Raw genomic sequence first — 15,771 nt, forward strand, 5'->3', positions numbered from 1 at the left:
ACAGTTCATGATTCAGCATTGCAGTACACAGACTGGTTTGAAAACTTTCTATTGCAGCAGAAGTTTTTTTGTTGTTTTTTTTTTCTAAATACTGATAAGGTAGCTTAAGATGTGATTCTCTTTAACAGACCCTGATTCAATGTTAAGAATTTTTGGGAAGCAGATGGTGTAACATCTTAATTACACACAAATATGTTGCTTTTAAATTCATAGTTAAGTTTTGATGTTTTTTGCTTAGCAAGCGATTTCTTAGCCTTTTGTGCAGCAGCTTGTGCTTGGTGGATTTTTTCTGAAAACACACAAAAATATATACATGTATATAACAGCAAGACTGTCTCTCTTATTCCCAAGTTGTTTTTATTTCAATGAAGGAATTAAATCAGGATAACCACTAACAAGCGCTGAATAATGAGCAATTTGCTTCATCTATGTCAAGATATATGATATCCAATTTCAATTCTGCATCAGCAAGTGTGCACATGGTCCATATTTAAATGTTGTAGCTCTCAATACAGAAAAATGGGTCATTATATCAAAATTAAGGTCAATGTTCAATTTTGCATTTGAAACACTATCCTCCAAAATCTAAAATGACTAATATTCTTCTGGAGCACTTGTCCATATGGGGAATCAGTAGCAAGTATAAATAAACTCAATTACACACACACAGGGGAATCTGGAGTGGTCATATTAAACCATTTAATCTGTATGGTCATAAGAAAAAATTAGACTAATAAAAGGCTAGATACTTTTTTAACAAGCTAAACCAGGATGCATATGGGACTTTATATTTTCTCTGAAAATCTCCAGCGAATTCAATCAATAACAAACTTCATTGTCTTACAAAATTCTTCCTCAGTTCTATTTCTATGCAGATAGATCCATACTTTACTGTTGACATCATACTTTACACAAGGGTCCTTCTCTGAATGAAGCCTATCAAGAGCTCCACTTACAACAACGTTGATCTAAATACAATAAAAATATTTTAACTTACATTCTGTTACTTTATAAAGTGTGTAAAAAAATAGATAATATGTTGTTACACTGTATGAAACTATATATCTGCTACATGTAGTTAACTCAATTATTGTTTGAATTTTGAACAAATATTTATTCCAGAATATCTGTATCGTAGAAATATGTTTATATAGTTCCTTTCAAATAAATGGTGCATGCACAAAGTCATTGCTAAATGGTTAAAGAGGTACTTAAAGATCAGCATAATACTTTGTTCTGAAACATTTTATTGTTTACATATAATATTCAGCATGAAATATATTATTCTGTTTACGTATAATATTCAACATGGAACATCTTATTCTGTTTACGTATAATATTCAACATGGAAAATCTTATTCTGTTTACATATAATATTCAACATGGAACATCTTATTCTGTTTACATATAATATTCAACATGTATCATTTTATTCCGTTTACATATAATATTCAACAGAGACGTTCTATGTTACAACTTCTTAAAGACCAAAATATCATGAAAACAGCATAATTTTATTGTTTTTGATAAAAAAAAGATTTTATTAGATTTAGCTTTATACCATTGAATCATGCATGCATATATGGCATTATTGGTTAAAACTACCCACATGAATGCATTTACTTTTTAAAGATAAGCAATGATCTAAAAAGCAATTATACTTTATTTACTAAGACTTGTGGGTATTTCTAAAAATAGACCAGTCACATGTGACGACATTACAGGAACAAGCATTGACATTACACGGAAATGTTCAACTATTTGTATTCTGCACTGTCATGATCTTTTGTGCCTCTTTTAAGCGACAACAGACACTTTCTGTGGTACTCACATAAATGTCATTAAACCAACTTAATTAGTCAAAATTGTTATTTATTTAATCTTTGTGCATTAAATGTCGTTGATCATCATAAAAAATAACATATTTGAAAAAAATGCCTTTGTAAATAATTGATTTTGAATAAAAATCATAAAATTTTAAATCGTCATATCAAAGTCATCTTTTTATTTTTTTGTCATCAAACTTTCGGAAAGTAAACATAATTATAATATCTGGGGAATTGTGTCTCAAATTTTTTCTATCTTTTCTTAAAAAAATATTACGTCAAACATTTTATGCGACTTTTTTCACCATACATATTACGTAATTACAGATAATTAAGTCGCTGATTGAGCAAACAAAAATCCCTGACATAGTTCCGTCCGTAAATGAATTCCCTTTCATGTGCTTTAAACCGCATGTTAATTGCTTGATTATTAAACTAGAAATGTGTCATCATGCCATGGATGCCCCCGCATGCAGCCAAAATTTCAGATGGTGCTTTAATTATTTTTTTCATTTTAAGTTCAAATCCCTTAAAACTTTTCAATGTTAACACAAACCATTTTCATACAATGTTCAAGGCACTGAAATTATTCAGTCTAAACCTTTTAAAAATAGCATATTGCATATTTGTAGCCAAAATAATGGCTAAAAGTAAGAGTGCTGAAAGTGAAAGTTCAAAATTTTTCCAACATTCAGGAAAGATAAGTTTGTCTTAAATCATTGAACTACAACCAAATTCAAACTTAAACTGCTTATTCCTAAGATGTATCTATATTATTTTCAAAGTGAAAGGGACATAACTCTGCCAAAAAATCATCAAACCATGACCAAATTCCAACTTGACCTGCCCATTCCTTTGACATATCCATATATCAAATTTAAGTTGAATATGTAACACTGTTTGGTAGATAATGAACAGAAACTGTAAATTTCATATTATTTTCAAAGTGAAAGGGGCATTACTCTGCCAAAAATCATTGAACCATGACCAAACTCGAACTTGGCCTGGGCCTTCCAAAAACATATCCATATGTCAAATTTGAGTTGAATGTGTTGTACCATTGGGGAGATAATAAACGGAAACTGAAAATCTCATATTACTTTCAAAGTAATTTCTTAATTTATAAAAAAGGATTAATAAAAGGTAGACGATATAACGTTGAGATATTCATAAAAGATGTACAGTATTTGTACGATACATGTATTACGAGTTGTATGGAGCGGTAATTCACGGATATATGGAACTACCGATTTCCCTCATTGATGCCTCAACAGGGGGCGGAGCGTTATCGTTAATTGACAAGTTACGCAAATAGCAGATAAAATGCGATAGGTACCGTTTTAAAATGTTTAAAAACACATTTTTTGGACTAACTGCTACCAAAATTAAATCACGAATGTGTTCAGAAAAGGTTGATATATCTACTAAGCAAAAAATCTCATTTTAGGTATTTTGAGTGATAATTGACTCCGTTGTCACCTTAAGACTTATTTCCGATTATAGAACTCATTTTATATAGATACCATTTTGCATTCACATGCATTATGCTTTTCCTTGAGTTGTGGCTAAGATGTTTGTCAATAGTATCGCAAGAAAACATTCGTCAAATCCCTGAGAACTATTTCAAGTTACCTTACCAAATTATTAAACATCATTATATGACAAGTGCGTCCAATCTTCAACTATCTAATGCAAGATTTGATTAATTTATTTGGTACTTAAAAATCCTCAATAAGATATGTAAAAGTTTGTTATCATAAACGAAACTAAACAGCATGGTAACTTTTCACACCCTGAGAAACAGGATTAGATAAAGTTGGTTTAAGCATCATTTTAGTATATTTATGTCATAATTACAATTAAATGAGCCGCGTCACGACAAAACCAACATAATGGGTTTGCGACCAACATTGATCCAGACCAGCCTGAGCATCCGCGCAGTCTGATCAGGATCCATGCTGTTCGCTATCAGTTTCTCTACTTGTAATAGGGTTTGTAAGCGAATAGAATGGATCCTGATCAGAATGCGCGAATGCGCAGGCTGGTCTGGATCCATGCTCTTCGCAAACCCATTATGATGGTTTTGTCGTGACGCGGCTCAAATATCTAAATACATCATATAACCTGTGCATCAGTATTTCCTGGTGCAAGAAACTGTGAATCTTTAAGAAGTTCACAAATCTCAGCCCTATTTCCTTCTCTATTTGGTAACCTAGCAACAGAATCCTCACTGAAAACAAATACACGTAGTTTTCTTATCTTTACATAACTATAAATCTCTTTTGAATTTATTGCATTAGTACAAAGAATGTTTATGGGAATGGAAAACAACAACTAAAGAATACCATGACTTATGCCTTATTAAGGTAAGAATGTTGCAATACAATTAAACCGTCAGTTTAACATATAAGTTTATTCTGTTCCCTCATTGCTTCTAAACGTAGTCTATAGTTTATAACTTAATCTGAATTTGTGGAGAAATTGCTAAAACAGACACTTGACAAGCACAAAGTCCTTTAGAGAGCTACGTCATAGTACATGTACATGCAGATTATTAGCTCTTAACATATTTAATGTCATAATCGAATGCGATATTCAAATCAGCACATGTAAAATAATTTGTTTTCACAACCAGACTAAAGATATACCTAATGTTAATATAGTTATAAATACAGGTCAACGCATGTTCCCTCGCTCTATTTGTGTCGTTTTTCTTGCTAAAAACGCCCTTTACTGGTCCTACAACTGACTGGTAGCCGTGCATCTCGTATGTATATGCTTTATGCGGCTCTGCAAACCTCAATTTTTCCTGAAATAATATCAATATGAGCCGCGTCACGACAAAACCAACATAATGGGTTTGCGACCAGCATGGATCCAGACCAGCCTGCACATCGGCGCAGTCTGATCAGGATCCATGCTGTTCGCTTACAGACCCTATAACAAGTAAAGAACCTGATTGCGAACAGCATGGATCCTGATCAGACTGTGCAGATGCGCAGGCTGGTCTGGATCCATGCTGTTCGCAAACGCACAATTTTGGTTTTGTTGTGACGCTGCTCATATAAAGTCAAACTTGTACTAAAAGCTACATGTCTCACTATTAGTCAAAATATTTCAATGAAATCAAATTTTAAGAAAAATGTACTAAAATTTTAAGAAAGTAAAAAAATTCAAGATTCAAGTAATATTTTACCTGTTCTGTGCCATTAATGACTAATTTTTCAGTATTTACAACTATATTTCTATTGTGTTACTAATGCAGTAAGGGCTATTTATGCATATTTTGACCACTTTTTGGTGATTAACGGGGGTTGTTAGTGCCATTGAAATGTATACATTGCTGTCTTTTGGTTATTTCACTATATCAAACATTAAGATACATTTTCAAAATTTTCATGAAAACTATGAATTTGGAGGCATGCTGCCTTAAAGCTGCCTCATAATAAACACTACAATCAAATCATCATGATTCTAATAAAGGTCACTGTTTGTTGCCAACAAACAGACTGGCAAGTTAACATACAGTTGGCAGGTGAGTTAAAGAAACCTGTTAAAGAGACCCTCACAAAAGATTACAATTGTGCATCTTAGAAGGCTATTCTGCTGTACAATATATTCATAATGTTATAGCATTATACTAACCTGTCTCTGAAAATCTACTTTTTCCTCCGCAGATGTTGCCTTGACCACATATCCAGTTCTTCTGTAAGACAATTTTTTCTTTATTTTCTTTATCAGTTACTTTGTAAAAACTCTTAATGTCAACACTGTTTCACTTCTGTGTGTGTCAAGTTCCATTTATTAGATACTAGTTAAAGGTTGACATTATCATTCAAACTTTTTATGTTTGAAAATATCCTAAACAATATGCCAAAGTGGCTATATCTTTGTTATTTATGAATGAATACTTGGACACATCTATCATCTGGAATGTTTCCTAAAGTTGACTACATTGACTTTGATTATGAGTCATAAATGAACTTGACCTTCAGTGTCAGATTATTGAATTTGTTGATTGTTTGCTGTAACTGTGTATAACTTTCTTATTTATGTCTTTATATTTAGATACATCATTAGTTAGGACAAGACCTTGATGAAAATCAAACTTAACTTGACATGTACTCATTAAAGTTACATTAAATAAATATGTAAAAATATTTTGCTGTCGGCCTGAAAATCAAACATTCTACAGTTTCATTAACCTTTTTAATAGTATTGTTGTAAATCTCATCAAATATTGTTCATAAATAAGGATTTTAAACGGGAAACCCCACGGTACCACTAAAGTTCGTATACGAATTTTAACATGCAAATGAAGCTCGTGTATGCGCTACGTCACAGTTTTATAGTTGCTATCCGAACACTGCCAATGTTATATTTTTGTGCAAACACACTTTAACCGTTTAAGCTTCACGGCGCACTAAACCTGGGGTTCAGTAAAAGTAATAATCTCGTAAAAAGTTTAAATTTGTATGAAAACATCAGTAACAATACGGAAATATACCGTTAAATTAGGACTGCTACTTATAGTCATGATTGTTGATTTAATATTGATGTAAGGATGATCCGAAGGCGGAGTTTTTCATGCAAACAGAAATTGTATTTCCCATTTCGCCACAATAAGGTTACCTTTTTATGCTTAACTCATTTTGGTTGTTTGGACACCAAAATAAGACCTGGAGTCGATATAAAACCCAATTTATTAATGAAATGTCGCTATTTAGTTTTTTATGAAATTTATTTAATGTTACTTTAATAATCTTTACTTTGAAAGTATTAATATTGACTTTTTGCCACTTTTTTCCCGTTGTTTGCAGGGCTTTATAAGACTCTTTCGAGCCGCATCTAGACTGACGTACAACAATTGGTAAGCCGCTACACTGACATAAAGGAGCAGCAGCAACAACAGGTACAGTCTAGATATGGCCTTCCTTAAACAAGGATAGTGATCCCTGTTCCATGCAATTGCAGCCTAATCCCTCACAATGGCCATCCCAAGTCGTGTGTGTGCGGATCTCAGGAACGTGCTTGGGTACAGCAGCATCAGTTTCAGCAGCCAGACAAGCAAGCGTGTACCCCTCCCACTGGTAGACAGTCGCAAGAGGGATCAAGTATGGTGTTTGCAGGCCTTATCTCACTTTTAGATATGGATGACTCCAGAAGCAGTAAACGCTAAATAATACGATACATGGACACACTAGCGATATCGTTTTTCTTTGCAGCAGTCAAACTTCTTATTGTCATTTTGAAGTCTTGTCAGACATGCACTTACTTGACAATTGTAGTTCATTTTGTTTCTAGAAACAGATCAATTAGATTTTTGATGCATGCATGTATGTAAAATTTTGCACAGAAACTTTAGTTCAAAATTTGAATTTATAAAGTTAATACTTGTATAAACTCGATTGTATTACCGTTTGGTTTCCAATCAAAATTTAGTTGTTATGTCTATCTGTCTGCCTGCCTGCGTGCGTGCGTGTGTGTGTGCGTGTGTGCGTATGTATGTATGTGTGCATGTTTTAAGAATGAGTCTTAGTTCTTGTACTAGTAATAAAAAATCTATGTGTTTATAAAAAAAACGCCTTATGGTTAGTAACATCAGCTTTTGTGGTCAAAAAAGTTATAATGCCTTTAAATTTTATACAAGAAGTATATGAATAAATACTAAAACTAATATAACCAATTGCTTTTGTCTGTATACTAATATCATTTATTAATCCTTAAACTCAGGCATGTTGATTTGCCTATAATCTTTGTGCGGCTACATTTCTTCGATGTTTTCCGTACTTTACCTGAATTTACTTGGGTACTGTTTTAATAAATGACTCACGTATGGAGAGTAACTCCTAATATGGTAAAAATAATATAATTCAAAAACATAATTTTAATGCTCTTTTGTTTAGACTATACAACAGTATATACTTTTGTCAAAAGCTGTCAAGATTACTTCTTATGTAGATTACATTGCATAAAACACTTAAATTCCTTCTGCAAAAAATATACATACTAGACCTGACTATAATTCAAAAATAACTGCAGAGACATTTGCACAATCTGAACTTAATCCAAAATCGCAGGAGGTAAAACATTCATATTCAAAACAATCCCTACACTAAAACTATCTGAACTCGCAAACAGTAATTGTAAAACGTTATTTCATTTGTCATTACTTGTTAAGACCGCACATCTAATGCTTAAAATGTACAACATTGTACATTATAACACAAACTAGTGGGGAATCATTTTTCCTGCCATGGTACCGATCCTACCTGGCTGTTAAAAATAATTTAAGTAGTTCCCTCTGTCTTTTCCCAGCGATGTTGTCCCTGTTTGGTCCTCTTGGAATCTGTACCTCGTGCATGTTACGTTCTTGTCTCCAGGCACCAGGTTTCGGATAATGATTATCATCCTCTTGGTCAAGTTAGACACTTTGTAACGCCGGGAAGCACAATCTCATGAGGTTATTAAGGCATTCATAACACTCTATGATGTCTTGTATCACTGCTGGGAATTGCTGCATAGTGGTGAGTAATACCTGCCATATTTGTGTCAAAATACCAAAAACATTTTCAATCACACGAAGGCCCCTTGATATTTAGTAGTTTTTTATTAAGTCCTCTCTGGTAAGACCTCTTTGCGAATAAGGTTTCATCAAATATTTTCTCAACCCAAATGCATCATCACCTAGAATGAAGTAGGGTATCGGCTCGTTGTCATGTGGAAGTGGATCAGGCGCTGGAAACCCAATCGATCTGTCTTCAAGGCACTGTTTCAGCTCAGATTCGTTAAGAATTTGAGCATCAGACATAGAACCAAGACCTCCGCAGTCGATCCATAGAAATTTGTAATCCGCATCTTCCAGTGCTAGTAGCACTAAGGAAAAGAAGTGCTTGTAATTGTGGTAAAGCGAGTCACTGTTTGGGGGACATCTGATGGCCACGTGTTTGCCATCTAGTGCACCGCATGAATCTGGAACATTCCATCTGTTTTTGAACTGGTCTGCTATGAGAAACCATTCATCAAGAGACTTTATTACTTCATCTTTAAATTTCTCACAAATGGCCTGGCGAACTTCAGGTATGAGACACGCTATCGTATTCTTAGCAACTCTGAAGTTATACATGAGATTATGGTACTTTTCTCCTGAAGCAAGATGTCTGATAGTAATGGCGAGCTTGATGCCTGGTTGTAGAGCTTTTCTCCAGCATGTATCTTTTTTCTGATTCCTAGGGCCAACTCTCTCAAGCAGTTCATCGAACATCGCTGGTTCCATCGAAGGAAGGGGTGTCTTCCATTCGGAGTTCTCTCATCAGTGTATCATATTGCTCAAACTAGAGTCTCCTATCTGCAGATAGTAGCCATGATCGTACCAAGTATACTCTTGGCTTTTTCTGCGCCTCCGCCTGTTAACAATCTGTGCAATTTCAATTTCAACTAAAATTTGTTCTTGCTGAAGTAAAGCCAGATGAATCAGATCAGCAATAATACGTCCGTTCATGCTTGAAGTTTGGAAGTAAATAAAAAGTAATTTTTGAAACACAAGATATATATATCATCGCCGAAACCATACCAGAAGCTCACTACAAGCGTGATATGATCGGCACCGTCGTAGCGAAATCGTCGTACAGTCTTTTAGGTCTGCGTAGCGTCGTAATGCAAGCTTGAATGTCGTAGAGGCAGCGTAGTATAAACGCAGTAAACGCGGCCGCTGGTCGGCATCTGTCAGCGTAACATCGTAGTAGAAGCGTGTCAGCAGCGCGTTGGACGCGAGAACATCGTAGTACAGTCGTACTGAAGACAAAATTTTCAAATTGTTCAATTTGGACATCGATCCAATACTTTTTCAGATCGTGGCTTGATCGGCATGATCGTCCTAAAGTCGCAGCTCAATGTGTACGGGGTGTAAGGGACATTTTGCGTCACGTTCATCATATTGTCGAGGGTTGTTTTTTTGTTTTTTTTTTCATTGAATATTTCGCTCACTTTTTATCCTTTTCAATTTCATTCGTTTCTAATACAAAATTGTGCATTTTATCTCATTTTTCTTCATTTGTTTGCGATAAAGCAATTAAATTAAACCAAAACTCAACATAAACTAGATCGAGCATGCAAGGCATATATCATCTTCAGTAACTGTGTCATATCAGCCATTTGGTTAATAAAAGACAAACAACAAGTATAAACTTGATTTATATATTTAAAAAATTTGACATATCTATCGTAAATCATGTTTATTCCAGCATTGGTAGTGTGCATCACTGTCCTTATTGTCCTTTTCCTTATCCATATGATTTCACTGGGGCGCAACTGAAAATAACATGCAACAATGTTTAAATGTCACACAAAAGTAGTGCTTTTCATTGGCATAGTTAATATGCTTTTAGGACAAACGCATTCTTTTACTTGAGGGTCATACGCCCCTTTTCATGGAATGGTTCTGACGTGTCACATTGAAGGTTCAATGATAACTGCCGTATGAACATAGCTTCAGATATCTAAAAAATAAAAAAATTTATCATGGTAAATGTTGAATACTGCTGTTGATATTTTACATCGGTAGAGTGTGTTAGTTTATCTTTTTTGTGCCATTTGATACATGTACAACATTAAACAAACAACTGCTTCATAAAGTGTCCTTACCTTAGCATTTGAGATTGATTCATTTATCATATGATATCATACATGTATCATTTCATATTCCGTTATTATACAGCCAGTCAGAAGACTGATAAAGAGTGTTGTTTGTGGCAACTGATCTCGTGGACACATTTCTAGCTTTAAAGATACTTTCATAACAATTATATTTTATGCTTAAACCTCTACGTAAACATTTCTCTGTACACGTTGAATGAATGCGTATATTAAAGTACAACTTGTATAAGAAATTGAATGTATGAATGATATTCGATTTTTGTCTATAAATACAGGATTTATTTTCCTTCGAGTGGTATGAAAATAATTACTTCATCAGTAGCGGTAACCATGGGTTAATTATGATAATTTTCATACAACAAGATGAAAATTTATTCATACCACAAGAAAATAAATCCCGTATTTATAGGAAAAAAACATGCATTTTAGACAGCCACGCGAATTGTGACATTATTTGTCCTATAAGTAGCAAAATGTAAACGGTTTGATACTCTGAATGTCATACAATATACTCAATCACTATAACTATCCGTGCGGTTAATATATAAAACAGAAAAGATAGTTTTGCTTTATAATCAGATAAATATTTTGGGGAAAAAATCTGAAACAGGACTAAAAAATGTTTTTGAGAAAAAAAAATAAATATAATTGTTGGGGCTTAGTATACTACAGGTCAAAAATCGGAATATATAATTATATGATGTTTTGGCATATTGATGTGTAAACCTCATTATTGAAAACATCTTAACCGAAAGATCATTTCGATGGTACATATGAGGAAATTTATTAAACATTATTAACAATTATTATCATAATTATCAGAAATTATCAAGTTGAAATGACATTAAGAGCAATGGCATTGCAATTGAATGCCAGTACTCATTCTCCTCGTTTATCTGGCAACAATTAATAAATTAATACCAAAAATTGAGTACCGCTCTAAAAAATTGAGTACCGCTCTAAAAAAACACTCTAAAAAATTGAGTACCGCTCTAAAAAATTTAGTTCCGCTCTAAAACTTAAGTACAGCTCAAGGTGGTGTTATTTTGTTTTTATCAATGCTTCCGAGGGAACTACTCACTGTCACAATATCTGCCTCTGAACTGACTTGTACAGCTGCACGTGTAATCTGTACCATCAACCGTGCATGTACTGCCATTCAAGCACGGGTTTGGATCGTACGGACCTAACAGACAAAATATCTCACTTATTCTAAAACAAGTAAGGAATATTTATATATTATTTTGTCATTCGTTATATACACATATAAATTTTATATGTTTATAATATGTTCCATTCTTTTCCTTTTTTCGAATTAATGTTTGAAGTTTGATCATTCTATCCACCGTCGTTTGATGAATTTATCTGCATAGTTTAGTTTTGTTTGAACCCATTTTACAAACGATTAAAACATTTACCGTACAATCTTATTGTCTCAACAGTATGTCCGTTGCTTTGGTTAACTTGATAAATTTCTAAACTAGTCATTAATGTAAATACTGCAGCATAGTAATAGTTTCCAGTAAAAAGTTTTGTTTATCATTATTGTTATTTTAACAACACAGAAATAAAACAACAATATCAAGTTTGTCTATTAAAGCATGAATAAATATTAAGTATACTTACCCGTTTCACGTTTATGACGACCGCCTGTGCTCTTTAAACCTTCATTTAAAATAGAATACTTAAACAATAGTTTCAAAAATCTTAAAAAGGAAAACCTCGATGAATAAAGATAGAAAAATTTAGAAAATTTGTTTATAGTTTAACACAATTAATTTTGAAATTAAATATAAAACAATAAGCTGTTATTATACAATTTGAAGCAGTCTGTATACCAAGTTCTTATTGACATAAGACCAAGTCTCAAGATCATGCACGGTTATTAGCATAAATAAGTGAACTAAAGCAAACCGAAACTTTACTATTTCTATATCGCAGCGTTTTGGTTGTCTGTAAAATATCCATTTTAGCTTTTTTGTTTAAAGTTGTGGTAGAATAAATTATGTGTTTAAATTGTATTCCTAGTACATGTATAACACTTATATCACAAACATTTGACTTTTTTTATAGAAAAACTTAAAATTTGATGTAAAACTAATTTTAAGAATACAATTTAAACATCGTTTTTATTGTATTATAACTTTTTAGGTTCATAAGTCATATATATTTTTTAAGATTAAATTGAATGTCGCATATTTATTTGTTAGGATAGGAACGTTAAATATAACATAGCTTATTGTAGTTAATTTGATAATTTTGCACGTAACGAATATAAAAATACACAATGTTTGGTCTAATTACTATTATATTTAAATGAATAACAGACTCTAGATTTATAAACAAGTTTAGTTTAAACTAATACTTACAAAGACACACATATATATTCCAATGACAACAATATGTTTTAGATTATTTTGAAGCACACAAACTGTTTTAGTGTCCTTTCTTTTAACAGAAGGCGCTTCCGCTTCAAGATAAGTTTGTTCTAACAAAATGATTTGATAGACTCTCCTCCAAAATATACCGGGTAAGCATGGTTCTGAGACATATATAGCTGTGAAACTGACTGACACGTTTGATTAGCACAAAATATACAACAGTCACTAAAACTGTAGATAAATATAAAACGCCCCATTTGTTTTACGGAGAGAGTTTTCAAAAAAGCTTTACAAGCTTCCTACTCAATCCGTAAATTTTATTTTATGTAATTTATTATGTAAATGTGTGGATTATTAATAAAATATTGTTTAAACTAAAGGAAAACATTAAAAAAAAACATCCCACTCAGGCGCGCTTGTCGCAGAGAAGGCACATGGCAGGTCAAATTCGAATCATTTTAAATACCAAGTATAACATATGAACCTGTCAGAAAGGAGTTGTAGCTGTCATAAAGAAGGTCGCTGTTATGGAACGCACATGCATGCCTTCCAAGGTTTAACCACCATCGATTAACAAGATTTATTACGGATCAAAATGAAGGACTCGGTTAAGCTACAAAATTAAACCGACAAGGACGGTGCAGGTCTCGAACAAAGTGTTAATTCCGGTGCAAGACGCCAAAAAGTATACATACCAATCAAATATAAGATTGCTTCGTTCCTTCGCTGAAAAAAATGATCAAATGAAATCACACTTTCTTGTTGTATTATCTTTTTTTATAATTCTTTTTGCATAAGGTGTCACATTAATTACTTTTACAGTCAATGGACTGATGTTCTGAAATATTTCAATATTCATACACCAGTGATTCGCTTAACTGGTCGTGTTTTCACCATCGTACCATCGTGCCGTCGTGCATCGCGGTAACATACTAAATTAAAAATCACGACTGTCCAAACGGAACACCGTAGTACGATGATAAAAACGCGATGGTACGATGGAGAAATCGCGATGGCGCGATAGTACGATGGTGAAAACGCGTTGCATCGCGTTTTCACCATCGTACTATCGTAATTTCACCATCGTACCATCGCGTTTTCCAATCAGTCTCATCCGATGTTTGACGGAAAGAGTCAAGAGGATGCGATTGGCGTCTCCGTTTAAACTAGCTGCTGATCAAAAAATATACATATGCTATGACGACATAATTGCTGACTTTTTCAACATGTTCCATTTAAAAAGCAACAACGTATTATAGAGAAATAAATGTGACAAAATGTATATTATCTTTGGCATTTCCGGCTTGAATATTATAGCTAACGCTAAAACACCGGAATTTTATTTTCAGCTCTGAAATCTCGTGATCACGGGTGGGGGGAGCTGTTACACGAAGGAAGGATGATTACTTGTCAGGAGTTCTTGTGATAGCTGTCACCGAGTTAGTCGGAAAACTTATTTTTCATATATACTACAAAAACACTTGTCAAAAATGGTAATTTTCATCTTTTTCACAATTTCTACCAGTTCAAGATAATGTATCGTGTCTAAGACCCATGTCGCTACCTTCAAGGTCATGGTGGAAAGTTATGAATAACACTTCATTTCACGAGAACAATCTCAAGCAATTAGTTACTTTTCTTTTCATTATTCTTTTCTGAAAATCTTTTCGGAAATATTCGTCACTTTTTCGTGACAGCTCTTATTTCAATATATTTTCATTTTCATGGGACAAAATTACCAACAAGTGAAAACTGTTGCAACGCGTTTCAATCCTCTTTAAACATATTCATTCCCAAAAGTATATATAAAGTACATACAAATTATCATACGGATGCTTCGATATTTACTTTTACTAGCATTACAATTTTTTCATAATTATGTTTACTTCTTTAGATCATTCTTGAGAAAGACAACCTGATTACCGTTTTGAAGGTGTCTTTTGTGTTTCGTTCAATAAATACATATGTTCAATTAAAACATTTAAAAACATTATGGTTTCATATTCTGTATACCTAAGACATTTGTCAAACAATAGAAGAAAGCTGGTTAAAACTTTAAATGAGATAACCGACGTTGCTTCAGTACCTTATTCACGAATTTAGCTTGATATCGTAAAAATGGTTTCAATTGTGCTTTAAATGCTTAATTAGGCGTAAGATGACACCAGTAAATTGGAAAATGTCTCAGGTACACCGAATATAAAAAAAAACATAAAGTAATATGTATGTTATTGTATCTAAAGATATCAACGAAACTCAAAACGCCATCAATACTCTAGTCAGTTCGTCATTTTCACGAAAAAATGAAAAATAAACATTTTCATGGCAATATTTTTGATATAATGTATCAGCAACCGTATACGCTCATTTCTTTCAATTTGATGTACAATGTAAAATATGATTGCCTGTGTTAATCTTATAATGGACTGTACTTGTATTTTAGAACTGACGAAAGTTATATTTATCGTGCTTGGATTATATCTACGCCAAGAAACTATTAAACATGTAAACAAATAGTAAATAAATGTTTTGAGCTGTTGATTAAGTTTATTTTAAAGTTTATTGGTACAAATGTACAAAATTAAATTGGTTATTCGCGGCACATCGCGCGTCAAATTTAATTTTGTAAATACGTACTCATAAATTTTAACCGGCTAGTGTTTTAAATTGTTTTTATAAACAGTCGACTTACCAGACTGATTAACAGTTTGCCACGATTCATTTGAAATACTGCAATATATTGGACAAAAAATAATTTCAAGCACTATGTAATTTTATAGATATGAAAGTAAAATAGTACGTTATTTTTATACTTCAGTCTTTTTATGGTTGAAGAAATGTATACCTGTCGACATTAAGTCAGATATGTTTATAAATCAGAGGGCGCTTTAAAATTGATTCTGATTGTC

At 33.0% G+C, this 15,771-nt stretch overlaps 1 protein-coding gene and 1 long non-coding RNA gene across 2 annotated transcripts; both read right to left on the reverse strand.

The window, feature by feature from the left end:
* Positions 1–219: 219 nt before the first annotated feature.
* LOC132760533 (uncharacterized) lies at positions 220–4,053 on the reverse strand. Its single transcript, XR_009629857.1, has 3 exons — positions 3,951–4,053; positions 845–968; positions 220–289 (listed from the first exon to the last, which is right to left on the reverse strand). It is a non-coding gene; the product is annotated as an uncharacterized LOC132760533 (long non-coding RNA).
* A 4,371-nt stretch (positions 4,054–8,424) lies between these two features.
* Positions 8,425–9,102, reverse strand: LOC132760535 (uncharacterized). The gene has a single exon (XM_060752522.1). The coding sequence runs from the start codon at positions 9,100–9,102 to the stop codon at positions 8,425–8,427; it is 678 nt and encodes a 225-aa protein (XP_060608505.1).
* Positions 9,103–15,771: the final 6,669 nt, after the last annotated feature.

This window comes from Ruditapes philippinarum, unplaced genomic scaffold (assembly GCF_026571515.1).
Source record: "Ruditapes philippinarum isolate M1 unplaced genomic scaffold, ASM2657151v2 ctg6773_1_1_1_1, whole genome shotgun sequence".
NCBI lineage: Eukaryota > Metazoa > Mollusca > Bivalvia > Venerida > Veneridae > Ruditapes > Ruditapes philippinarum.

Bases quoted from the DNA above. Each gene is read 5' to 3' on its own strand.
- LOC132760535 (XM_060752522.1), bottom strand. From the start codon at position 9,102: ATGGAACCAGCGATGTTCGATGAACTGCTTGAGAGAGTTGGCCCTAGG.